Source organism: Anomalospiza imberbis, chromosome 4, assembly GCF_031753505.1.
Source record: "Anomalospiza imberbis isolate Cuckoo-Finch-1a 21T00152 chromosome 4, ASM3175350v1, whole genome shotgun sequence".
NCBI lineage: Eukaryota > Metazoa > Chordata > Aves > Passeriformes > Viduidae > Anomalospiza > Anomalospiza imberbis.
This window is the reverse complement of record NC_089684.1, coordinates 31,700,647-31,728,272: the sequence shown is the minus strand read 5'-3', so window position 1 is coordinate 31,728,272 and position 27,626 is coordinate 31,700,647. Positions and strand designations below refer to the sequence as shown.

General features: G+C 37.1%; 1 protein-coding gene across 1 annotated transcript in view; it reads right to left on the bottom strand.

The window, feature by feature from the left end:
• The window catches only part of ARHGAP10 (Rho GTPase activating protein 10), a 137,692-nt gene that overhangs the window by 49,203 nt on the left and 60,863 nt on the right, over nt 1-27,626 (bottom strand). Inside the window, exons 7-16 of the mRNA XM_068187809.1 lie at nt 27,133-27,237; nt 23,354-23,483; nt 21,950-22,056; nt 20,210-20,304; nt 17,465-17,546; nt 16,396-16,438; nt 15,029-15,094; nt 8,696-8,770; nt 3,696-3,783; nt 2,427-2,485 (exon numbers count right to left, since the gene is read on the bottom strand). Of these exons, the coding sequence (XP_068043910.1) occupies nt 2,427-2,485; nt 3,696-3,783; nt 8,696-8,770; nt 15,029-15,094; nt 16,396-16,438; nt 17,465-17,546; nt 20,210-20,304; nt 21,950-22,056; nt 23,354-23,483; nt 27,133-27,237 (850 nt within the window). The remainder of the gene's footprint in view (nt 1-2,426; nt 2,486-3,695; nt 3,784-8,695; nt 8,771-15,028; nt 15,095-16,395; nt 16,439-17,464; nt 17,547-20,209; nt 20,305-21,949; nt 22,057-23,353; nt 23,484-27,132; nt 27,238-27,626) is intronic.

Genomic DNA, 27,626 nt, shown 5'->3' with positions numbered 1-27,626 from the left:
CAGAAATACAAATCTTCTCCCACCCCTGCATGGAAACATACTGCACACACTTCACCACTTATGTTTCTCCAAACATAGCAACACTGAACATATGTGCTTGTTTTCACAAGTAATATTGTTCTAGAATTATCAACTTATTTCCTTATTTTGAGAATTTACCTTTCAATCCACCTGCAAAAGGATGCCTTTGTTCATCTATTTTTAAAGACTGATAGATGCAGTTATTGTTTTGCTGCACTGGACTCATCTGCTAAGAAATACACTGCAAGGTGAGCAGTGATGCTTTCCACTTTAGCATCATTAACTGATGGTCCTCATGATTAGAATTCAGTTTTGCTGGTACTGTGCACCTAATGATACTGCATTTAGGCTACCTTGCATTGGAAACTGCATGCAGATCCAAATGCTTAGAAAACCTAATGACCTCAGAAGACACAGAAGAATAAATATGCAAAAAAACCTACAGAGAATACTATGACAAAGGTTCTGAATAACAATGGCATCTCTAGTACAGTACAGAAATATAGATAAGCAAAGAGCTTTTATCTTTGTCTGTTTCATGTCAAATTGAATAATTTTGGCCCCTACATGTTTCACTGTACACAGATGAAAACAAGAACCTGTAAAAGATGAAAATAAACCATCTTCCTACTTCAAATTGCATTAAATCACAAAATTACATCTCTGTAGTGGTTATAATGAGAGGAATGGAAGCATTTCTATTGCCTATAATAATACTTACTAGAAAGGGCAGAATGAGAAATATTTGGAGTTTATTCTGAATACAAGAAGTTTTGACATGAGGGACTGATCAGGTCCCATTTTTCTCTAAGGCAACTTTGATTGCTAAGTGTATTTCCTATAAAATACCATAATTTCTTCAGATTCTTCAGTTGATATTGCTTCAGATTTTTTTTTCTTTGCATATTGCTGTAGATTTTAGGTCTGTATTTCATTATTTTGCAGTGAATACACCCCTGCACAGATTGCAAGAAAAAAGGCTACCAAAAAGAAAAATCTTTAATTTCTAGGGAGCTACTCAAAATTCTCATAGAAAAAATAGCCCTTTAAAGTGAGACTATTTTGTGTATATGTGAGATCCCAAATTCTAATTAAAGAATGGATAAACAATTTAATTACAAGATACAGTCAAAGCTCATATAGCTTCAATCTATACTGATATGCATAAAGGGAACAGAACTGAAGGAAAACCTTTTAATTTAGGCTCCTCCTCAAATACTTTCAGGGAAAAGGATACTCCATGCTATTTCCAGTTTTTTATAGCCAACACAGGAAACAACACTGATTACCTATTTTTGAGCATACTGTAACTCAGATCTGCAATGTTGATCGAATTTCCCTCCCCACAATCAACTCCTTCACTGAGCTGTTTACTACTTACAAACACTGTACCGTCTCAAACATGTAACTTAAACTGAATTCCTTTACTGAAAGAGACTATAATATATAGAAAAATAAAGTGAGGAAACTGCTGGCAAAACTTCAGAAGTAGAGAAATTATTTTAACACTTTCCAATACAAATGTGAAGATTCACCACATAGGTAAGGATGTCAAATTTTGTTTAAACACTTGCCTGCTAGCATGTGCTTTGGCAACAAATTTCCTGAGCTAATTCTCATTTTGAATTAAGGACCAGAAGAAAATACATTCTGCAGTCCTGGAAAGTCATTACAGCAATCTGAAGATGATAAAGCAATTGTCTCAAAGTTTATTTTAATTTTGCTTTCTACAGTTTGCCAGACACGCTACAGGCTGGAAAGAAAATCAGCTAAATATCTGTCTGATACTTTGCCAAAAATTTTCTTACACAGTTTCCCTCTATCCTCTTCCGAAAAAATTCCATATGTACACTAGATACCATACAACTGAGCTACAAATGCTGTTGTGTCTTCTCCAAGTCTGTATTTGAACTGCCACAGTGTAATCTGGTCTGCCCTTTCCTTTCTTCTAATACATGAGGAACATTCAATCCAGCCTATACACAGAGCTAGCAAGGCACTGAAAACAAGGGTCAGGCAGCTGTGCTGTAAGGACTCAAATGAGCTCAAATGAATGTACTTTCTTTTGCTAAGCTTCATACTCTTTATAAACGGAAGGCAAAATAAAAATCACAGATTAAGTAGATGCTTATCATTAAGCAATTAAGATAATAAGAATGAATGTTTACACTGGTTATCCAAAAGTTTTTCCATAATAGTAAAAACTGTGCTAGGCAGTCACATTATATGTGACACACACTGATTAAATACTGATTAAAATATAATCTTTAATAATTTATTATTTCTTGTTCCTGTATTTTTACTGGGATGAAGCATTTTTCTGGAATTGCATTTGCAGAGTGCTCCTGAGGTCACAACAGCACAACAACAAAAGATTTCTATTTGAACTACAGTCATGTATTTACTGGCAGGAACGATGAATTCTCCATGCAACTCGTATGTCATCAGTGGCTCTGGAAGGCTTCTGTAAAACAAGGATGATATAATAAATTTAACTGTATTTTCTTCTAGCTGCATTTACTCTAATCAGGAAGCCTTTTTAACATTCAGTAACATAATCCTCATACTGGAAGCAACCATTATTACAAAGCCCCTTGAATTCAGTGACTTCTAGAACAAAAGGAAAACTTGGTATTATCAGGAAAATAAGATTAAATGCATTCACCTTCCAAGAGCTGAAGTGATACCTCTATCATAAGACACCTTTCCAGTTTCAACACCAGGATTGTACACAAGTACTGGGCAATTCATTCTTTATTAGCACTTTTTAAATGCTAAGAATGAGAAGTCAGTGCATTACTGGAAAGACACTAAGGTCCTAATAACAACCACCATCACCACCACCAGAGTTAAAACCATTTAGTATATTGACGTTACTGATGCTCATGAAATATTGCATATCTGAGTAAACACTCAGATGGGAAATACTGTAGGGGAGAAATACTTTATCATGTACAATTATGCCCCCCTTTTTTTTTTTATACTTTTCTATTCTATGTAAGAGGTGTATTCTTACGATATTTCTGCAGCAATCATTGATAGTGGTTGTAATAATAATTTATTTAATATAAATAGGAGATTAAAAGTACAGTGTTTGTGTTACACTACAAGAGATGCACAAAAGTGTGACATTTTATATTCTTAGGCAATTTAGTAAAATAGCTTTATTAGGAATTGGCAAAGCCATTTGAATAGCAAACATATTTAAAATTCTTATTTATAAATTATGATGCTCAAAATATTATTACTATTGCACACAGAACATCAGAGCAAGGGTCAGAAGGAAAAGAGGAAAATATTAAAAATTTTACAGCCTTCTTCCTTTTCATTCCACCACATAAACACAAAAAGGAAACAAATTTTAACAATCTTAGCTAATTTTCAGTAATGATTTGCAGCAAGTTTAGTAACATTTCAGGTTTCTGAACCACCAGTGAAATGCTTCTGTGTCTAACACCAAAGTGTTTGGGGGCTTGTCTCATATGAACATGAGTATTAGTGTTGCTGAAGTATTTTGCTTCCCCCAAAACAAATAACAAACATGGTATTTGTACAAAATGAGCTCCTATTCCAAAATATAGCAAAACTAACTAGTGCAGCTTAACATACTGCATAGGAAAACTAAAATAAGAATTTATAGTCTAAAAAACCAAATAAACAAGAGACAGCCTTACCGCAGATACTGCTTCATAGCACTAGTAATTGTCTTCACTTCCCAATCTACAGAGTTTTCCAGGTCAACTTCATTGCAGGTTTTTGAATCTAGAAAATAACCAGAAAGAAAAAAGGGACATGAAAAAAGGGAATTCTAAATCAGTATGAGTTACATGATCAGCAACACAATGACTTTCAACACTATGTGTTTGCTCACATGAGCACAGCAGCAACATCCTTTTTTATTATTATTCAGTGAAATGAAGAAGACCAAATATCCAAATCTGCTTATAAATTCCATTTTCATATTTTGCATTTAAAACTATTTACTGCTGATATTTTTTTTCTTTAATGAAGGATTAAAAACCACCCTCATGTAAAAAGATCTCTATAGCAATTGAAATTTTCACACCTTGAATTAAACAGAGAGATGTTCACAAACACAGAAAGATGTACAAAAACAGTTTAGGGGAAAAAAGACTGTCTAAGAAGAATTCATCTTTTACTCTTTTCTTTCTTATTTAAAGTGATAAATTCTTTCCATAGTTTTTCTTGTAAACTGTTGCTGAGAACAGTTAAAGTGCAGCGTGACCCTCTACATTGTGTGAGAACATTTAAGAGGTGCTTCCAAAGTAGGAAAAGGAGTCTTTGCTGAATGTTTGTCTTACTTGATCAGTTTTAGCCACTGGACAAGAAATACTTGTTTGCTTGACCATTTGTCAGGACCACAGAACTCCCACCTTCTCCCAGGTTAGTTGGTAGAGCCTCAGAACAAGACAGACCAAACCAAAAGGTTTGTGTGATTGACCCATCAGGTTGAAGACTTTCTGACAGATCGAAAACAACACAGCACACTGGAACATTTTGCAATCCAAAAAACCCCTTTTGGCCTCAAAACAGGAAGCCATAGCTAGCTGACACAAGAAGAGAGCACATGAATATGGCCAGCCTAGCCCTAAGTGTTTGCTGACTTTCCTGTTACTATTTACTGCTACGTTTCCATCAGTCACTGCATTGGCTGACACAGCTTACGTGTAGACCCGTTCATACAATTCAGAATTCATTTGTTACTTGGCTTGTCAGACAAATGACAGACACATTTAAAAAATCAAATTAGCATCCCTGATTAAAGGTGCAGTCCTTTTACCGGGACTAAATAATTTTGTTCTAAAAGCTATGCCAAGCAATTATTTCTGTAACTGAATATTCTCCCTTATTATATCAATTATTTAAAGCTCATTTTAAAATACAGGTCAGATAACATTTTCTAGCAAACTGTTACTAGCCAACCACCACCCAAAATACTCAGGATTGTCTCAAATAGAAGGTTCCTTTTTTTTCTTCTTTTTAGCATGCTAGCTGTTTCCATGTTCAAATTCTCTTTTTCAGAAGTAAATTTGTCTCCTGAATTAATTAAATAAAAAATTGCCATCACATCAGAAGCTATAAAATCTATGGGGGTTTTGTTACTAAATCACTATGTAATATTCAGTTTTTAAATAGCTGCTTCATAATCATCAACCTCCTTTACATTCAAAGTATGCACTCTGTTCATTGAAATTTGTTGATGAATTTTGGGAGGAAAACAACAGGCATCTGAATTCCAAAGAGAGCCTCTTAAAATAAAAAATAGAAAGTATTGTTGAAACATTTCATTATCTCTTGGAGAAAAAAAAAAAAAAGAAAGAAACAGCCCTGCTACAAACCCCTGGTTTGATTGTAGAAGCCATCAAGAACTAAAGACGTTTTCTTCATTTTTGGTCTGGCATTTGCTTTACATTGCTCTGTGCCCTACCACTCAATATATTTTGCTATTTCTGCTCTATTTTCCTCCTCTACTTCAAACATCCCTTTTCAGTAAGAGCTGGAACTTTAACCAGATTTTAAGAAATACTACTCCAGCTTTTTTCATGCTACTTGTTCATGTAACAGCCACTGTGCACTCAAGGGCAACTTTATGCCTGTAAAATTAACTGTGTTTAAGGAACAGCTTTTGACAGATCAGTTCTAAATTTTATGCAAATCTTTCTGACAGTAAGGGAGCCAGAGTTTATAAAAACTGTCCAGCTCACTAAGTTGTTTAGGAGGAGACTCTCTCTGCCTTCAAATGTAATATGCCCACCATAGATGTGCATGTATACTGTCATCTACTGTACAGAAAATAATAAGAAATTCTAAATCATTGTTTTGAAACCTGCTAGTTTTGGGAAGGCAGAAGTACCCAAAAGCTTCCTGCTACATGTAATATCTGGTATTTTTCACACCAGACAGCACCAGAAATCAAACCTGAACTCATCAGCAGAAACTGCAAGTTCTCAGCAGTCCCTTCCCCCAGGCAATGGTCCATCTGAAAGCTGATCCATGCAGTGGCTTGTACAAAATCTATGTAACAGCGTGTGGGGAATGAGCCGCAACAGATCTATAATGCAGATCATCGATGAAACAGGAACTGGGCCCTGATGCACTTGCAGAACTGAGACTCCTGACAACTCACACTGCAGTGCTTGCAACACATTGCCATAATATTGGAAGTTCTAACTTTCTATCCCTGTTTACAATGAGGTATTCGGTTAATTTAACATTTCCCCTTCAAATGTAGAAAGTGTTTCCCTCACCAGATGCCTCCCTTTAAATTTAAACAAGATCATTGCTGCAAAATAGCACAATACCAGTTACAGGTAACTTCATGAACTAAGTTGATTGTAAAATTAACTTTTTTTTTCTAAGTAGAATTATGTATTTGACTGCTAAGCCTTATTTTGCAGACATAACTAGATTTTTGCATTACAGCTGAAAATCTATGCATTCATAGTACTAGAAAAGCATATGTTGGTCTTCTCATACTCTCTTAACTCTCAGTCTACTTTCCAAAATTCTACAGAAAATAATCTGAAAAAGAGACAAAACCAAAAAAAAAAAAAAAAGGTCCCTGGTTACCATTTGGAAGACTTTTTTCACATAAGGCCTTTCCAACTGTGAACTTCATGGTCAGTGATAGGTAGCTTAAAATACTTTGAAATCTTATCAAACATTTTAAAATACAGAAAGTTAATATGAGTTTTTTATGATTCTGAAAAATCTTTCATATAAAAGGATATCTAAGAGTATGTCCAGAGACAAAGGATTAAAGATTAATCAGTCATTTTAAATTCTCTGTACCACTGTATATCAAACAGGAACCCTCTTTGTTCTCCTCTGTGGACAGATAGATAAAGAGCAGAGATAGGATCACTTTCAACAAATCATCAGAAAAGAGCACCTGCTTGCACCCTAACTTTTTCCTGTTCAGTATTTTGCCTTATCTTGATACCACTGTATTCTTCCTTTGTCAAATAAATATATGAAACTTGGGAATGACAAAAAATGTTCCTGATTTTAAAAGTAACTAAAAGCAGATGCTGGAATCCCCAGTAAACTCTTCCAGCTGCTACTGAACCACTGGCAACCTGATTCTATTTAATTTGGATACCAATAAAGGCAGCAAGGAAAATCTGCATGCCAGACCTGCACGCCCAAGCTAAGCCAGCAAGAACAAAACTGAAAAGCATCTTGTGATATCAAACACATTTAATCAAGGCTCTCTGAGTGACAGCACATCATTCTTCCCATGGTCAATGGCTAAAGATGGTTATTGTTTACTGAGGCTAACCCCAACACAGAAAATCTGTTATAGATCAGTCATTTTTATTAATCCCAGTTTGTATTTCCAAAAAGAGCCTTTTTTCTGTAATATTTTAAAGGTTTACTAATGGAGTACTTCAGGGTGCTGTTAATATTGATTAAAGTAAGACATCATAAATTAATATTTAGCAAGGTCATTATGACAGATTGATATGACATGCAGGTCCTCAAGTCTCAAGATGTCTTATCATTTCTGAGGAGACAGGCTGTTTGAAAAAATAAAGGAAGGAAAAGAAAAAGTCTTACAGGTGGCACTGAACTGACAGCAGCATATAATATAAAAGCGCTTTGTCATTCACATAATGTCTGGGGTAATGAAATGAATTCACTTTCTGGCTTCCTTCAGTTTGCAGTGCCAAAGAACACTGTGTTATCAGCACAGATGGAGCATGCATGGTTCTGGAGAAGAGCCTGGTGCAAACTGCAAACAAGCTTCTTTGCATACCAATGAATCCCTGAGAATCAGACCTTTGCTGTCAAGTGACAGTTTTGGAAGCTCTATAAAAAATGAACTAATCCCAGTGGTCTTGTCTGACTGCATGTACTGTCAGTGCTCAGGACAAGAAATGGGGGAACACGGCACATTCTGCAGTCATGGCTACTACTTTGGTGAGAGATGATGGATTTCATCCAGGTGCCAGTATTTCTCTCTTTTTCCCTCCCCTAGGGACAGCAGAGTGGCAAGAGAACTCCAGTCATTGGAATTAAAGATGCATCAAAATTTCCAGAAAGAAAAGGGAGAAAAAATTTTCTGCAAATTATTTTAGCTAACTAGGTATAAAAGAGCCTAAGATGTTTAAGTATACAAAACCAAATCCTTTCTCCATCTGTCTCCTGCCTCAACACACAGTTATTATTAATACATATATCCCTCCTCTTAAACCAAATAGCTCTTTAACAGTAGGCTTAAACTAACTGTCTTATTTTGCACAGTGATTAACTACAGACACATGGGCGTGTACACTTGTACATTCCAGACATGGGAGAAGGAAGGTGGAAACTTCAAACAATGAAGCAACGAGCTTCAAACTTTCCTAACTTTGATATTTTGAACTTTCTGATCAGATCCTTCAACCTAGGCTGCTTTAATCCCACTTCCATCAACCTTGCACAAAGCACAATCTTTGCTCCTACGTATGTCTCATAGCAGTTCTTTTATTCATTCATTTATTCCTACCAAGTAATCCAGGTCTATCTAAAGTAGGGAAACTTATAATAACATGGTGATTATTTGCATGGACTAGAGCAAAATACTGGAAGGTGCTTTAAAAACTAAATATTGACAGTAAAATAACATGAAATAAAATATTGAAAAAATATTTGTAAAATAGAGGCATACCCATCAACAAACTCAGAAGTCTCTGGACCTTTGAACTCACCCCCACAACTCTGTACAATCCTTGGTCATTTATGCCTATTATGTAAAAAAAAGAAAAAAAAATCATGAGATCAACCACAGTCAAATTTAGCATTAAAATTTTTGCCCCAGGCAACAAATTATCTTCAAAGATAAAGAGACTACCTTGTATTAACAGTTCCGAGAACAACATTATAAATGAAGAATTCTTTTGTTACTCTGTTTTTAAGGTAAGTTCATGCTATATTTTGATAAAGATTTCATGTACCTCAATTCCACTTCTGAAACTGAGAGGAGAAGCAAACAGGGACAAAGCTTTACTTGAAAAGAAATAAATAAACCACTGTCTAATTTCAAATATTTTAAATTGCATTTTGGGTACATCAACAGCCACATTCTAATAATGCAGGAACTGAACAAACAAATGCTAAATTAAGATTTCTTCAATAACTTTAACATTTCTTTCCCCTCCTCCACCCCCCAATATGCAGTGACTAAAACATTTTGGATGAAGAAAAACCTAAGCCTATTCCCAGTCCTCAAAATCAGTACTTTTTCAAGTTTATAAATGCTTTCCATTTAAGATACAAGGCCTCATTCCAACCCACTGTGGTCCACATAGGAGTTACATCCAGAAGCACCATCAAAAGCTACTGAACAGTTTTTCTTGGGATGAACAGAGGAGCCATAACCAACACAGTCTTTTCAGTCCTCTACTCCCATTCTATATGGGCACTGGATCACTTTCCTGGCATTCCTCTGTGCCCTTCCATCATCTCACATACATTCACTTCTCTACCCCTTTTCTTCCCCTGCTTTTGCTTTCCATTACATTACCCAGTTTTATCCCCAGGAAAGTAAAACTGTGTATATAAATTGAAAAAAATGGGAGGGAGAGAAGGGGCAGGGAAGAAAAAGGGCAAAACAAGGTAGTCTTTGTTTGCTGCATTGTTTCAGAGCCTAGACAGTGGGAGGTAAAATACTACAATGCACAGATGTTTGAGAGGCCTCATAATAAGCAGCCATCAACAAACACAATCTACCTTCATAATCACAATGGCCTGGAAGAGCAGAAATGCCACAAAATAGATGTCTTTCTACTCCAAGGAAATCTTTTCAAATAACAGATTATGTGGTATTCTTATTCAAAATATCCTTCAACAAAGAAAGAGTTGTGGAGAATTCCCAGCTACAATACCAAGCTGCTCCAACGCAGAGAAGGAAAATTAAAACCAGTCATATGAGAAAAAGTTTCTTCCCAAATAAATATTAGATGAAGTATGTAAAAATCATTAGCCTTTTAATGAATTACTGTCAGAGAGAGCCATAATACACAGCAATAATTCTCAATATGGTAGAGAGAACTTGGCATTTTCTACTTCCTCCTCTTCCTGCCTAGCCTTGCTGCATCTTCTTCTCTCTTCTCTGACACCTTCCTCTTCCTCACACAGTCTGCAGCCTCCTCAGTCATCCCAGATTCTTGAGCCTGCTGAACTCCTCCCTGCCAGCACTGCTCCTTCCCCTGTCCCAGGGCTGCAGCTGCTCCTTCCCTTGCTTGCTCCACCTGGGCAAAACTGGCCCTTTTTCTTCCCCAGGATGCAGGCACTGCTGGAATGGTGCTGAGCCTTAAGCTAGATGCCAGGTTCAGAGCTGGCTCAAATTAACAGAATAAACCAGATCCTTTATTTTATCTGTGCTCATCAAAATACACAACTCAGGAGCATGCTCACAATTCAGCTGTGCACAAAAGAATGAACTGAATAAAACTAAAACCGCTATGGGGCCACAACACTGTTCTTCTCAAAATAGGAAGTTATCAACTCAACCAAGTAAATTTTCCAATGACCCCTAGAACAAGTATGATAGCATGCTATGCACCACTTGAAGACACTAAAAAAAAAAACCTCAACAATATATTCCTTGATACACTCCAAACAAGAATGCTACAAATACTACAAATTTGTCCTGAGAGCAGCAAATATTTTTGCTTCAAACTTCTCAGAGATGTCCAGGAAAATTCTGGTACTAAACTAACATCAAGCTTTGCCAAAATGCATCACACTTTTTTTATAGAATGTCTTCTACTACTTTCAGTACCACAGAACAAGCCTTCTGCATCATATGCAAGATAAAAAAGGCTGAAGAAATACTGCCACACTCAGCTTTTGCTTATCTCAGAAGTTGATTTGTGATTTCCTGTGTTTCTAACATTAAAACTGGGGGGAACCAATGGTGCTGACCCCAAACATACCTTTACAGGCTTAGAAATAATCAAGGTCAAACCTATTCCTCAGTATTAAAACAGACATGATAATGCAGAAGTCTCTGGAAAATGGCAATATTGGAACTATGACAATCCTCCAGCAATAATCATGAGTCTATGAGAGAGATTATCAGATAATTGATCAGTTTCAAATTCATCAACCTGAAAAAAGCATAGTTAATTGCTAGCAGACATTAAGGAGTGCAAAGAGGCATTAATATTTCAACATAATTTGAGATGATACCTTTAACCATACTTTCAAGTGATGTTTTATTTAAAATATACAAACCTGGTTTGAAACAGTCCTACTTCTCATTTAATCTGCACATTTCAGATCTTCAGCACATCCAACACTGATAATGCTTGGAATTTACAGAACACAATTGACAGGATGACTCATTGCAAGGAATAGCTCACCACTGCCTGAAATGCTGAAGGGTTCAGACGCTGTGTCTGCCGGCTCAACCACTATTGGCAACCTGGAAAGGCAGAGCCCCACAGCACAACTTCTTTCATATTTACATTATCTCAAAATGTTTGGCTGCCTGATACAGAATTTGGCACAGGGACACAGCTCGTGAAGCATGTTAGAAATATAAGGTATTGAAAGTAAGATAGTAATTTATACTGTTGTAAGCAAAGTATGGGAGTAGGCAAGTTTACTTTGCAACTGGCATTGTACATGGGGCTGACACAGACTTGCAATATAGCTGCAAATACAAATTTTATACCAAAATCCATAGCACAGAAACAGCCATACAAGTGACACTCTAAATTCAAGGTAATAACAGAGGGTTTTATGTCACTTGCAAAGGTTTTTTACTCCCTCTTCACCATGTACTTTCTGCCTGAGGAGCAACCAGCCTGGTCATGCAGCTCAATGCTGCCATCTCTCTCTGCAGCTCAGATTGGCAGCCCCACTAGTATAAGCTCAAGACAAATACTGCTCCGGCAAACTTTACCCATCACATCCACTCAGAAGGCACAACCAGCTACTTGCACACAAAAACATGCACAGAGCCTTTACTAGGAGCATGCAGCTCTTTGATGTTTCTATAAACATCTACCCCGTTCTATTATTCTCAGTAGAGAATAATAAATGAAATACTCCAAAGAGAATCCCAAAATGCTCTCTCCAAGACAAAACACAGATGCACATCCAAGCAGCAAGGTGCTCAGTATGTGAGAGATGGGATGCATATCCTGATGCCTCAGCATGGCCTACCAGTGAAGCATAGCCAATCTCTTATAAGGCAAAGATGAATCAGAAGCTCACGTGCATTTAAACGAAGACACTAATTTTTGTGCTTCTATTCATTCAGAGCAAATAATTCCCTTCTTAGCTTTATAAAAGGGAACATAACTGAGAAAAAAAAATATCCAGCCATTGACAAGTTTATGTTCAATATCTCTGTTATGCTCTTCTCTCTCTGAATACCAGACTACTTCTGCTGTGACATGACAAGACTATTCTCAGTTTCCACCCACACTAGACTGTCCTCTCTTCCCACCCACGCCAACCTCACACCCATTATGATTAAAAGAGATAAAAACATGGCACACAAGCACCGTCTCTGAAGAAGCATCTGTCCTGTTTTTTCCTGCTGAATATAACTTGCTTTTGATGTGTTATCATTAAAGTAAACTAACCAAGTAAAAATGGTTTTCAAGGAAAAGTACAGGTAGAAAATTCCGCCGCTTGAGAGATGGATTTTCTTCATCTGCAACTATTTGTCCAAACTCTTTTGAGAAAAACAACTGAATGCTCTCCTGGCCTTCCGTTTGTTTAGCTCAGCAGACATCAGCAGAAGGTCCTTTAGAGGTTTTTTGTTTAGTTTAGCAGTTGTTTACTTGTTTTGTTTTTTAAATGCAGTTGATGTTAAGTTCAGAATCAGTAAACAGAAAACCACCAACGACTGCTTGAAATGTAATGGAAAAATCAAGTGGATTGAAACCAAACTAACAGATTGTTGAGTTCTTGGAAGGTAGTACCTCACCTAAATATATTCTTGGAACTCCAGAATGAGAAATATTAATTGAAATCTGATTTATTTTCTTTCTTGAGTACTCTCTGAAACAAAATTAATAGACACAAGTCTTTTTCATGGGTAGTGACTACCACAAAGCACTCTACTGACCGCACATCTTACAGAGGCTGTGTACATAGGACAGCAAAGGTGCAAAGTCTGCATAGATTTGGGGAACTTTAATTCTTTCCCAAGTATGTTTCAGGCAGACCCCACAATGGGGAGAAATGCTGCTAACCCGTGAAAGCTCATCATTTGTCTTGAATGAGAGGGTTACACAAGTACTTTGCACCTTCTTACACAACCCTAAATCAAGGCATAAATTGAACTTCAATCTCCATTCAGTTTAACCTATTCACCCACAGCCCTGAGGAAAAAAAACCAAACATTTTTCCAAATAGTCATTTCATGAAGAAAGTGTTCACATTTTTTCCACGGTTGTGTCCTTGTTTCACTTTTCTTGTAAGGTATGAGAAAAAGAAAAAAAATAATCAACCCACAACTTAAAGAAAACTATTTGAACACATTTATAAATAACAAAACAAAATACAATAATACTCCACACTGCTTATAGTAAGGAGAATTCATGAGGTATTGTAAGGTAGCCTGTAACTGTACTATAGGCCAAAACTAGCTTTTCATTACATGAGCACATGCCACCCTTTTTATTAAATCTGCTTTATTCACTGTAAAGAGAAGATCCAGACTATATTGAGACAGGGTTATGCAGTGAAGACAACTTATCTGTAGGACGCCAGCTTTATCTGCAATGTTTCCCAGCTCAAATATTCAGATTGTAAATGCCAGTAACTGAAATTTTAAAGTGATGAGACAGGCAAACTTATCTGAAAAAAATATTCAAAAGAACAGAATGGACAAAAATAACACCAGATAGAATATAGCCTAATCTGAAATAACATCTTTAATGCATCAGACAGGACTGATACAAAAAGGTCTATGAGAAAAAGGACTTCAGATACTTCTTGCTGTTTAAATTCAAAACTTTAAGTATCACAAAGGCTGTTTGTGTTCCTAATAATATGTATAGTAAGTGTATACATGGAAGACACTATTTTTCAGTAAGATGCTGCACTGACAGCAAGCATGGACCTGCTCTTCTGTTCATCTTAGTTCAGCTGGACTGTGATACACAGAAAGATACAAGTATTCTGCACTGTGCAATGCCAGACCTCCAGAAAAAAAAGATCCAGTTCATAAAAAATTCTAAGTGTCCCCTTTGAAAGTAGGAAGGAAAGTCAACAATTTAGGAGAAAACAAAAATGCACACAGAGAAATTACAACATCTCTTAACAAACTGAGAAATATACTGTAACCTTACCTACTTTCATGCCTTCACCTCTTTTTTTAAAAACCACAACCAAACAAGCTGGTTCTCCACACAATGCCATGTACAATGCAGCGAGCCTCAGAGTGGCTGGTCAGCACACACTTCAGCAGAGCCTCTCCAAAATCAATCCCAAATACCCCTTGAATACTGTCTGCACACTGACCTCTCCTCCATCTCCAATTCTGGAAGTACAACAATGAATATATGCAACAATAAATCCTGACAGCATCTTTGTCCCTGGGGTGAAACTAAACCCATGAAGAGTACTTCAACACTTTCTGTTAATCACCTGCCTGCTCAGCTCCTGTTTTTCTGCCTTAAGAGACTGAACAGAAATGAAACACCAAAATAAATTACTCTGTCCGAACAGCAAAGCAAAGGTGCAGGCAATGCCTACAAAACACAACAGGTTTCTCTTAGGTTCTGTGCACAAAAATTGGCTCCCTTTGTCAAGAGAGGTGTTATTCCCCACTTGTGAGCACTTCTGGCAAACACATTTCTTGAAAGAAAACCATGTGTAAAAGGACAGACTGGATAGACTCCTGTCTTGGTCAGTGTAATCAGTGAAATGTCTTCCATGGCAAAGTCTTTTTCAGAGATCAACAGGAGACTTTACCACCTTCTTCAGCAGACCAGCTGCTTCACCCTCTTCACAAACAGGATGGGTTGATCATTACCTCGTGTTTCAACAGCACTGATGCACTTTTTGATGATGGTGAACCCTATCTTATCCAACTGTGCACCTACAAAAAAAAAATAAAAAGGGCTGAACAGTTTTAAAGAACTATTACAATTATGTCATTCATTGAATAAGGCTGGACTTAATCATAAAGCTAGTACTTTTGAGGCAAAACGATAAATATTCTGAAATTGGAAGAATACATCACTTTTTATAGAGAAATTCTGCTTTTCTCCTTCAGGAGCCTGCCTAACTGAAGTCAAGGCTTGTTCTGGTGATAGTGGCTTCAGCGAATCTGTTCACAGCAGCATCCTTTGAAGAATGGGATCTCTGATTAGTTACACATGTTGGCAGATGCAAGATGGAATTTAACAGTACTTACTGCAACATCGACAACATCTGAGAGAGTTCACCAAATGGGACAAGGAAGTACTTATGATGAAAAAACATAATTATCAACAGCAGGGTTTTTACTGAGTCCTACCCTCAGCCAAAGAAATTCCCACACTAAAGATACAGGACACATGTATATCATTTCACAGTAGTTAATGATCTGACTACATGAAAGCAGATGCATGAACAGGACAACAGCTGAGCTCCAGCATTCCTTTGTTGTTCCTTACTCTTTTTCTTCACATCAAAACTTCATTTAAAAGCTTATGTTGCAAAACTGCCCTTTCCCCAAACATCTGGCCTTCTTGCTCTTGGGGACCTGGTCTTGCACAATGAAAAGACAAATCTGAGGAAAAATTTCTATTAATAACACCAGGATCCAGCTTGAATCAGCAATTTCAAGTTTTTTAAAAAAGCAAGCATAAATTGCCTCATAATCAAAGAAGGATACCTGTTTTCACTCTTATACTTTGCCAACAGAAGAAAGCTAATGTTGTGTAAAGAAAGCCATCTCTTCTACTTCCATATTTTGGTTTATATTTTAAATGCACATATGCAGCTTTTTTGCTGATCTTGATCTTCAGCTGCAACTGCTTTTAAAACCATACCTTCACATTCTAACAGAAATGTACACGCAATCTGCATTAAGAAATTGTGATGCATTTACATACAAATTCATCCTTGAATCAATTTCAGGCATGAAGTAAAAGCAAAAACAATCAGACTGTTTCTCCAGCTTATGTCCAGTCCTATACAATATGTACTGAGTTAGTATGAAAACCCATTAAATAAAAAATTAATAGATTACTTGTAATTACAAAAATTACAAGTAATATTCAAAACTCAAGATTTAAAAGCAAAATAATTAAGGAGAAAAAAGTTCCAGAGAGGCAAAAAAAACCAAATTACCTTTATCATTCTCAGTTTTAAAATATTTACAAAATTAGCCTTCATGCTAATTCAAATACTTACTTCCCTCTCGTTTTGCATTCGCTCTATTCAAGTTGATGAGCAGCTATCACAAAAAGAGTAAAAAAGACAAATTATTTTAAAGACTTTCATGAAACCAGAAAAAGAAGATACTCTCAATATTAATGCTCAGTAGGCACAAATACAGCTGATTACAGCCAGAACATAGCACCACCAGCAGCTCTAACAGCAGGACCAGGGGTCTGTGTCGCCTCAGAACAATGTCAGCTACAGCCACTGAACTGGCTGCAGCCAGTTAACTGGGATTTATGTGCTCCACATTCCTGTTTCTCTGCAGGTTAAATTCCCACAGTTTCACGGTCATTCAATGTATTAAAAATGTGATGATTCCTGGGACTTATGTTCCAATTTGGGTTTCCCAGAAGTTTTAGATTTACTGGGGAGTCCAGCTCAGCTAAAACATCATGGTAATAAACACCTCTGCAAACGAAACCAGATTAGTGCAACGAGTCAATCAAACAACTACTGGGGCAGACACATGACCGTGTTGTTTTCTAGAAAACCCCATCATTTCTGGCCCACAAGACCAATATATTTATCATTGTAAGAATAATAGTGTGTTTCAATTCAACATTTCAGACCCATTTCCTGATGAGAGGCAGAAATTAAGCAAATTCATATACATCCTCAGTCCCATTGACAAGAACTTTTTGATCTTGTTTTAAAAAATATAATAATAACACCATGGAACTCACTCATGCAAGTTTTGCCACTGGAATGCAGCATGTCAGCATAAGACTAAGTGAACATGCTTATACTAGACATTTTCTACAACACCAATATTATCATTGGGATGGGAAACCATTTATAAAAATTGATGCTGTCATTACAATGAAAAATTCTCATATCAGCATTAGCAGTTATCTACACTGAGCTTTACCAAGTTACTCATCTCTCCTGAGTTTTATTTCACTTTTATCCTTTATTCATTGAATCTATCATTTTGCAAACTACATAATGCCAGTTTATTAAGTATAAATGGGATCAGAAAGCAGAGGGCGAGAGAATTCACCATTACACTATAAAAGAATATTTTAAAAATTATGCTTACAGCTTCTTTTCCATCCAAGGCTTCCATCCACAGCTTCCTGTCTTCCTCAGAAAACGCCTGCATGGTCACAGGAACTCCGGGCCTGCAAACGTACCAACAACATAAGGTAACTGCATTCATCAACAACTAAAAAATGCTTGGTAAATTCTATTTCCAACTACAAGCAAAAGCCCATTGTCCTAAAAGTCAGGGTTCATTTTCTTTTGCTTAATAACTGAACACTGCTGATCTTGAAAATAAAAGGTATAGAAGTGATACATGCAGTAAGAAATAGGCAGAACAGGGAGGAAAAAGGAAAATTAATGTAATCTGCAAACTATTTGAAACAGCTCATTGTTGATCACCTGCTGATTCCAACAATTGCTCGAGTTACTGAATTTTGTGAATTGTAAATAAATTTGGACTTGCATTTTTGTTAGATGAAAAACGGAATTTGTTAACTCAATATATAATCTTCATCTTTAAAGCAGAAACAATGATCATAGCTTGCAACCATTTAGTTCTTTTCACTAAATTACAGTTGTTAAGGTATCAGAGTAACAACCTAGAAGCAATACATCAAACTCAGTATATGCTACATGAAATATCATTTATTTGTCTTCAAAACAAAGTCAAAGGAAATAAAACCTTCCCTCAGTGTCCTGTATTGGAAAAAGTTTAATTCAAGGTAGTATTTCAGAAGGATAATGCTCTTTATCAATAAAATAACTTTTTCCTATCCTAGAAGACCTCTGCCCTTTCCTTAAGATTTAAATTTCTGTACATTTACCACTAGTCACCCTCAAGTAAACATCATAGAGTACTAGAAACAGAAAAAAGTATCACTTCCCAGAGATTTAACCAGAATCCTAACACCCTGAGAGCCATAAATATCTGAATGTAAAGAAAATACAACCATTCCTTTTGAAAGAAATATATGCAAATTTTCAGCTAGTTCAAAGTTATGCTTAAGTCACACACAAGGCTGAATGTTTGCTACTTAAAAGTCTTCCCTAAAATTTTACAACCTTGCCTCCTTCCAAATCACAGTACTGAAGAAAACCCCATGCCCAGCTGTCAATCCCTGTGTTATTTTTTAATTTGGACAAGCTGAGGGATAAGTGTGCCCTGAACTGATACCAAGGAAACAAGCTAATGGCCTGCAGCACAGAACTAATCTCCATGGGAACATCTCAGCACTACACACATATATTATTAAAAGAAAAATGTCTGAAATCAAGGTCACTGCAGATCAAATTGTGTCTATTATATCAAGACAGAAAGGGGAACTAGATTTTCCCCCTTTTATCAGAGAAGAGAATAAAAAATTGTTTTGCAGGATCAAGGAAACCCTGCTCTCCATGACACACAGAGGGGAACAGACTGACATTTCTCACACTACCTTTTAGCAATTTTATCCGACTCAGTTTGAAATCTGTTATCCCTACTGACCAATCAATAGACTGACCCAAGAGGAGCTGATGCCTGGAGTATAAATCTTTACTCCCGTTCATACTGTTGGGACACAGACTTAGAACAGCTAAACCATATCCTCCTCAACTCAAAAATGCAAGTTCAAACCACGCTGTAGAGTAATGATAAACATCACCTGAGCTGTAAATGAGCATCTTCTCATCTGCCATGTGGGCTAAAGTTTTCTTATGCAGAGGGAATTTCACATCCCTTTACCTTTTGCTTGTTGTAGGAATGAACATGCTTCAGGCCAGTCTAACTGGTCACACAAGCTCAGCATAGACTCTGCTTAAGTTTGAGCACATAATCACAAACATATCTGCAGACCATGAGCAATCACAGGACAGGAGGGCCTGAGAGCATTGGCCCTGCTGCTTTTGAAGTGAAAATCACCAATAATCTGATGCAAAAAAACCTCAAAAGCCCATAAAACTTCAAAACCTACTATATTATAAGTTAGCATGTGGTTAATTGGTGTAAGTAAGGAGCAAACATATAGATTAAAAGTACCTCAGAGAGGGTGGATACAAAAACTCAGCACCAATCCACTAATTTATATCTAGCATTTAATTCCAGATATGATCCATTTCTGCATCAAAAGAATGTAGCATTACCATGGCCTAATTTATTTGGAGTATCTTATGAAATTGGTTACCCTTACCTTCATAAATGAAGGAAGACTAGAACACTGTTGAAAGACAATGTTTATCAAATTTTGAGGTCCTTTAGAGAAAAAGATTAGCAAGTTTTTTCTTTAGAAATAGAGCAACAAGTGGTGCTTCAAAAAGACAGTGGCAACAACATTCAAGATGCAGTGGATGATTATACCAGGCACAAGAAGATTCAAAATCCCAATAACCTTATTTCAGTCTGAAAATCCAGCATATCTCCTCAGTAACCCATCATTTTGGAACACAGGAGTGTGATACAATGTGGTCATGACTATGTAAGTTATTACTGTAATCAATCTTTTATTATAGCTGTATGTACTTCAATTTAAGCCATGTTTCTTCACTATGATAATTCTTAATAGCTCCTCTTAACTCTGTGCTTTTCTTTAATGTGAGCTCAGGCAATGTCTACATTTCAGTTTAGTTCCTCTCTGCTTCTGCTACACACAGCTGAGGTAAAACCCAGTGAGCCATGGCAGTGCTTGCCTGCTCCTCCAGTGATCATTCCCATTGGAATTCTGACTGAGGATTGGAGAAATCAGAAGAAAAGGCAACAGTAACTTTGAAGTAGTTTTAATTACTACTTCGAAAGAGCTCTTCCTAGGGTGCTTCACAAGCTTACCTGTCTGAAGCTTCTAAGTCAAAACAGAATCGCCTGTCTATTGTATCTGTATTTCTCTTGGTACAATACGTAAGGACAAAGAGTTCCGCATCACCCTGTGAAAAGAAAGTTTTTATAAGTTTGACCCAGTTCTTGTAAGTTTTTATAAGCTCCAGTAAGCCAACTGTACAAGGCAAGTAAGGAAAATTTATATTAAATGGCAAAAGCTATACTGAAAACTGACACTTGCAAAAGAATTCACCCATGTTTGCAGTTCACTTTTCTACACAGTAACATAAATTCTATGTTTTTCTGGGACATAAATCTAAAAATATTGAGTCCATTTTAGCTGTGACTTTACAGAATGACTCAGTAATACAGTAAGTTAAACTAATAAAAATATTTTGCATTAGTTACAATATAAACACACAAAGAGACTTGCCCCATTTTATGTCAGCCACAGTGATTTCCATAGTAAAGGCCATAGTAAAGGCTACACTAACCAGAACAAAGGAAATGCTCTTTACTATCTGTAACATGTCTTACAGAACCAACTCTCTCTTTCTTTGAGACCAACATCAGGATCTTATTTTACCCAGGAATCACAAACTCATCTCTGAATGCTGCCTGAGTTGGACAGATTAAATCAGGATTAACTGCAGATTTTAATTATTTCTTCTCTTATTCAGCATCTCCAGACATAGAAGGCTGTCACTGAAGGAGTAACTGCAGGGATTTCTAAATGGGAGATATTATAATACAGCAGAAATGACTACATAGGTGTTTTAGAATGCTGAATGCTCAGCCACACATACTATATCCTATACTAACTAAAATGGTTATTACAACTAGAGCAAATTAGGATAAAAAATTCATAGAGGAACTGAAGTGATTAAGGAAACTAAATATCACTAATTTTCAGTACATCAGGTTTTCCAAAGCTTTTAAAAGATTCTTCCAAATTCAACAGATTTGTAAATACACATAATTTCAAAATTATGAAAGCCATCTCCCCTCTGCTGAAACTAATAGGATATAATAACTTGATAAAATTCCAACAACATGATTTCCTAACCAAATTTGAAGACAGGGCAGGGTGCTGCATTTAGAGGCATATTGTCTATAGCCTTAGTTTCCAGATTCAGATACCCTTTTTCCTTGCAACAAAATGCATTTTATCCCTATCAATACATTCATTTAATGTGTCGTCTTTAAAGGTAATGAATTCTCAACTATTTCAGTAGGAATTAAAGCCATTTAAAGATAAACAAAGTCTTGGGTCTTGAATATTTCAGATGTTTTTAAAGATATCTGAAATTACATGCAATTACCAGTACAAATTACATTCCTATCCATTTTTCTAGTCCCACTTCTAGCATTTAAATCTCCAAAAGAAAACTCTAAATGAATCATTTAATAAAGAAATTTCTAGGTCTGTTATATTTTCCTGATTTATACTTTAGAAAGTTAAAGGCCTCATGGATAGACAAGATTCTAAATGGTGAAACATTGCATGCTATCTGTGCCAGGTCCTCTGGCCTTCTAAAGGGAAGTAACTGAAAAGTTTAGAGAATTTTTATCTATTAATCCATCCACTACTTCAGGTTAATGTCCTTCAATGGCAGACCGAATTGTATGAGGAAAGGTGAAAAAAAGGGGCAAGGAGGGAAGATGGGGAAAGTACTTGACACATCTTAAATGACATATTCTCTGATCTTAATACAGGACAGCTGTAAGAGTAGAATAAATAAATATACATACAACTTTCCCTCCTGATCTGTGTTCAAATGGGATCATGGAGAACTTTTTTGTCTCTTTCCTGTACATGCAATAGTGCTTCACCCAACTGGAACCAAAGGGAGCAGGCCCTACATAATACAAAAGCAACAAATAGTATGTACTTTTTCCAGTTTCTGCATTCTCCTCTCCTGCTTTCTAAAATGATACTTAGAGCCCTAATTAATTCCTAATAATGCAGTATTTAAAGCAAAGGTACAAATTAAGAATATTACACAACATCATACAAATATTATCCACTGCTTATTATTCTAAAATACAATGCATGGTGTACTTCACTCTTATGTTTAATGACAAATTGAAAGAATTATTAGTGTATCTTTCTCTCGCTACTACAGACAAAATAATTTTTCCCTATAAAGTAAATACTCCCTTTAGACTTTATTTAAAAGAACACAGAAAGCTAGATTTACACCTGGTAACTTTAAGCTAAAAAAACACAGATTACCACACCTCTGTTACAAGTTCTAAAGAATCTCATTATTAAGGTCTGATCACAACTTCTGACACCAGACCTCTCTCCTATTAATCAGTGCATACCCTAGACAGAAGACACTTCTTTTAGAACCCAGCTTACTGCAAATAATATTGCTGAGATTTGCACCACAATGCTAACTGTTCAAACTTGGATTCTGACCCTTTGTATATCCACACTTCTATTACTTAACTTTTCCTAAAAAACATGTCTGTAAATGAATCTTCTCACTCTATAAGGGCAAACATCTCAAAAATATGATTTATGCAAAATCTTTAAAAATAAATAATAAATTACAATAAATTGTCATTCCTTGAGCAACAAGAGCTCTGCATCTTGTTTGGCTTTTTTACTAGTGTGAGAAAGATTTATAATTGTTTGAAGTGTTGACAGGATATGATTTATGCAACATGCACCTTCACAGCAAGAATTTTAACACCAGCTACCTAACATATAGTCTGCTTTATTTGACCCTATCATCACAATTAGGTAATGAAACTGCATCAATGAATCAAGGAAATGACACTCAATTTCATCATACTCAACAAGCCAAATTTTCAGAGGCTAACTTGACAACTCATGTTGCTAGCTGACAACAAATGTTTGACAGATCTAGGGGAGGTCATTAGTAAGGGATTAAAAATAAGATGAAATCCATTCTTTGGTCAAACAAAACTTCCCTGAATTCAGTCACTTTTACTAAGAACTGTCACATTTTCAGCTCAACATTTTTCTTTTATGAGCCACAGTGACAATGCTGCTAAAAACTTTGAAAATATACTGAGACGACTCTTTAACCAACAGTAAATTCTTTACATCATCATGTTACCTGTAGAGACAAGACTTGCCAGTATGCCTAATATGGGCACTGTGGAATACAAAATACACCTTACTTTTTTCCTGTACATAGAGGTAGCCTTCCATCGTGAAGTGATTTGCTCTTTTGTGTTCCTGAGGATTTCTTCTGATCTTGTTCATGAGCTCCTCTACCTCTGACCTTGTTCCTTCAAAACGATTTCGTGTCTAAAACGAGACAGCAAGAAACCCTTTGGTAATGAGAGTGGAAGAACAACTTGCTTTTCCTGACTGATAGGAAACATGTACTGGGTTTGCACAGCAAGGTTTTTGTGGTGGGGGCCTACACAGGGGGCCTCTGTGGGAAGGTGACAGAAGCTTCCTCCATGTCCCATAGAGCCAGTGCCAGACAGTTCAAAGGCAGATCAGCCATTGGCCAAGGCTGAGCCCAGCAGTGACCATGGTAGAGCTTCTGGGATAATGTATTTAAGAGGAAAAAAACACACAATGCCAAATGCAGCCAGGGAATGGAGTGAGAATATGTGAGAGGAACAGCTCTGCAGACACCAAGGTCAGTGCAGAAGGAGGGGCAGGAGATGCTCCAGGTACCAGAGCTGAGAGTCCCCAGAAGTCCCTGTGGACATTGGATAACTCCATGGAGAACTGTCTCAAGTGGGAGAGAACCCATGCTGGAGCAGGGGAAGAGTATCAGGAGTCTTCCTCCTGAGGAGTAAGTAGCAGTAGAGGCATCATGTGAAGAACTGACCATAACCCTCATTCTCCTGCACCACTGAGGGAAGAAGGGAGGGCTGATGGAAAGGTGTGTTTAAGATTTGGGTTTTATTTCTCATTATCCTACCCTAATCTGGTAATAAATTAAACTGAATTCTCCCAGTCAAGTCTGTTTTGCCTCTAATTAGTCTGTAGTTGGTTTCCCTGTCCCATTCTTGATCCACAAACTCTACAGCTAAGCAGGGCAGTGATAGAGCAGCTTTAGAGAGAGCAGATAGAGCAGCAGGCCTCTGGCATCCAGCCAGAGCCAACCCACCACAAACACCTACAAAAAGAGACAATGTTCCAGGCCATTTTAAGACATTTAGTCCTAAAGCAGAATTCCCATATATGTGTTTACTCTCCGAGTTTTCTGATATTCTCCAAAATCAATGTGAGGTTTAGGTATCAGCTGCTGTAACTGTGGAAAGCACACTACGACTGCCAGAGCAGGTTTTGAAACAATGCATTGACCTGTTCAGAGAGAAGTGAAATACTGAGTGCAAAACAAATTTGAATATTGAAATTTCCTTAGAAAAATATTACTACATATATTGGCTTAATTCATGAGACTCTTACTTGTCATCAGGAAGTAGAGGATTTTCTGTGGTAACTAAGGAAAAAAGTGTCAGAAAGGTCATCAACAGTGTATACAGATTGAGACTATATATGTGCCAAACATTTCGACCACACACAAGCAGAAGCATGCAAAAACAACCTAAAAAACTTGGAAGTCCAGTTGATTATTATTCCTGAATGTCACTTATTCCAAAGTCTGAAAGCAGCAGGAAGAGAAATATTTATCAGAATATTAGCAAAAACAATCAAAAAGTAACCATGTCACCCACAAATTATATGAGATGAAACAACAGAGTAGCTCACACCTGACACAAGAAACTCTTTGGTTTGGTCTGAAAAACACTGGTAATTGTTAAATTAGCAAATAAAACCACAACAATCATGGTAATAACTGGCTTTCTTTACATATGCACCTGTCCAAGCTGAAAACACTGAAAAACACTTAAAAATCCAAGTTGGTTCATGTGTTTTAAGGAAAACACCTAGTCGCAGATGCATGCTTAAGTGTCTTTTTGCTTTCTGAAAGCACCTTTATTTTTCTGAAAATGCAGCCTCATCTGTTTTATCTTCTCCCCAAGACAAGCATACAAGACAGCATGACACTTGGGAGAATCAGCTTTCTAGAGCTTGGGCTACAAGGCTGGGGTAGGTCTTTTTTCTTTCTTTCCTTTGAGGGGAGGAGATGGGCAGTGAGAGGAAGGCAGGGTTTGTGGTAGGGTGTGGAGAAGAAATCCATAGGATAATTCTCACAGAAAAGACAACCTGAGTGAAAGGAAAGGCAACTACTACAGCTATACTGGCAACTCTTAAATCACTCTCCATATCCAGACAGGCTGTCTGTAGTGGATCTTGTACCCTTCAATTTCTAACACATCAATCCAGTGTTCTGCCAGCAGCTCAGCTGTACCACAGACAAACCCCAGTTCATTGTTCCTTTGGGACTTCTTGCTGATCTTCAGCAACAGGAGAATATGTCATGTCCTCTCATGATCTTTTCAAATGCTTCCTTCTATTCTCCTTTTACCTCGAATAGTTGTTGAGCCTTGTTCTGCCTTCTATCTACAGCCTCTATCTATTCATAAAACTTGAGCTGCAAAGCTCAAGCTCTTCAGAATCTGGTGGGGCACACTGTGATACCATTCAGTCAATTGAAAATGCAGCTGCTGAGATTAGCTTACTTTATTACTGATCATCACTTCTTCAAATCACTCCACTGGCTCTTTTCCATTTGTATACTGAAACCCAGCTCTTCAAAACTGTACCAGAGTTTCCCTCTCACGTTTCATCTGGCATCAATTCCCCTCTAAGCTGCTCCTCGCTCTGTTAAGCACACAGAAGAAGCAAGTCTGGCCTGACATTTCCCCCACAAGCACTGACTTCTGCCACAAAAGTCTGCTTACAAAGTTACCACTATTCAGTTCCCCTTCTCAAACCAAACACCACCTCAAAAGGAAACTTGACACTTGAACATACAGGAAGAAAATTAAAGGAATGGTATCGTGACATGTGAATCACGTCACTGTGCATTACAACAGCTGTAATCCTCCCTTCCACCTCCCTGCTAGTTAAGCCATTTCTAAAAACAGACTGTCCTCTCCAAGAAGTAGTTTCTGTGTCTTAATTCCAGTTGCCCTCAGAGGTCAACAAAACAAATGCACCATCAGGAATTGATTGTTTGCATTAAGGTGCATGGTGTGCTTCCCACCAAGAGGCCTCTGGCACACCCAAGTCCCTCTGAGCAAGCTTTATTCTTCATAAATCTCAAGGAAGCAAACAGACCATCTGACTAGTGACTCTGTCAGTCCCACTGCTTCAGCCTTCACCTTGTTTCCTGCTCTCCCAGTCCAGATCACACTGGGAGATTTGGGATGAGGGCACACTAAACAAGTGGTGGCCCCATTTGTCTGTCCTTGAAGGAACGGATCATTTTGTCAAATACGCCATGGGTGCCAACACCAAGTCTCCTTAACACAGTTCTGCACCCCAAACCAACAGGGATGTTCTTGTTTGAAAGGGCTGCTGCAAGGCAAACTCCACACTGCTGTGAGCAGCTGTTTTTCTTCCCTTTTCTTAGTTATGGATAATGTAACCCTATAGGGCAATGACCTTCAGACATGACCACCACATACTCAATTTCAAAACACACCCCAAACACTGAAAACTTCATATTTCATTACTCATACTCTGAAATATACCCATACTCCAGTGTTTTATGCATTTTTAACAGACTTCATTAGTTTTAAATAATCTTTGCATTATTTCTGTCTCCAAAAACAAGAAAAAAAAGGAGTGGAGGCCTTTCACTTCATGCTTGATTTTTTACACTACTATTAGAAATTGCAAAGAACTCGCTGGAATGAGTGATGACTTGTTCAGTGATGTGGTTGGTTATCCAGGAGATGGCACCATATCCCCAAAATTCACAGGCAATGCACTCACATGGAACTCTTAAGTGTTGGCAATACAGATACTGCACATGCAGCAACTTCAGCGAGTGATTTTACTCACAAAAGTAGACTCGACTTACATTTTGTATATTTATCTGCAAGGCCGTTTTGTAATGATTGAAGTCTTTAGCAAGTTCATATCCCTGGTGATAGAAAGTGAACAAGCCCTGAAAAAATGACAGCACCTGAAATAGAAAAAAAAGATTTGTTAGAACAAAACCTCCATTTTCTTCAATGCAATTGCTGCATATAGGCTTTTTTTGAAAGATAGATTACAAAATTATTATTTTGAAATAAATTTCCACTAATGCCTACACTTCATGAGTAATTTTTAAATCCAAATGATGATCAATGTATACAGACATTTTGGATGGTCCTGTCTCTGGAATTTCACAGCTGATCTCTACTTTCCATTTGACCATAGGAAATGTATATACCATGTTCCCAAACTTTCCTATGTAACATTTTCCTACAACTGCTCTGATACCAATGAAGTCTGGAACACAGATTTGTGCACAAGGAGGTAATGAACATTCTGTCTTTTCATCAGCATTTCCCTGGCCATTCCTCTCTC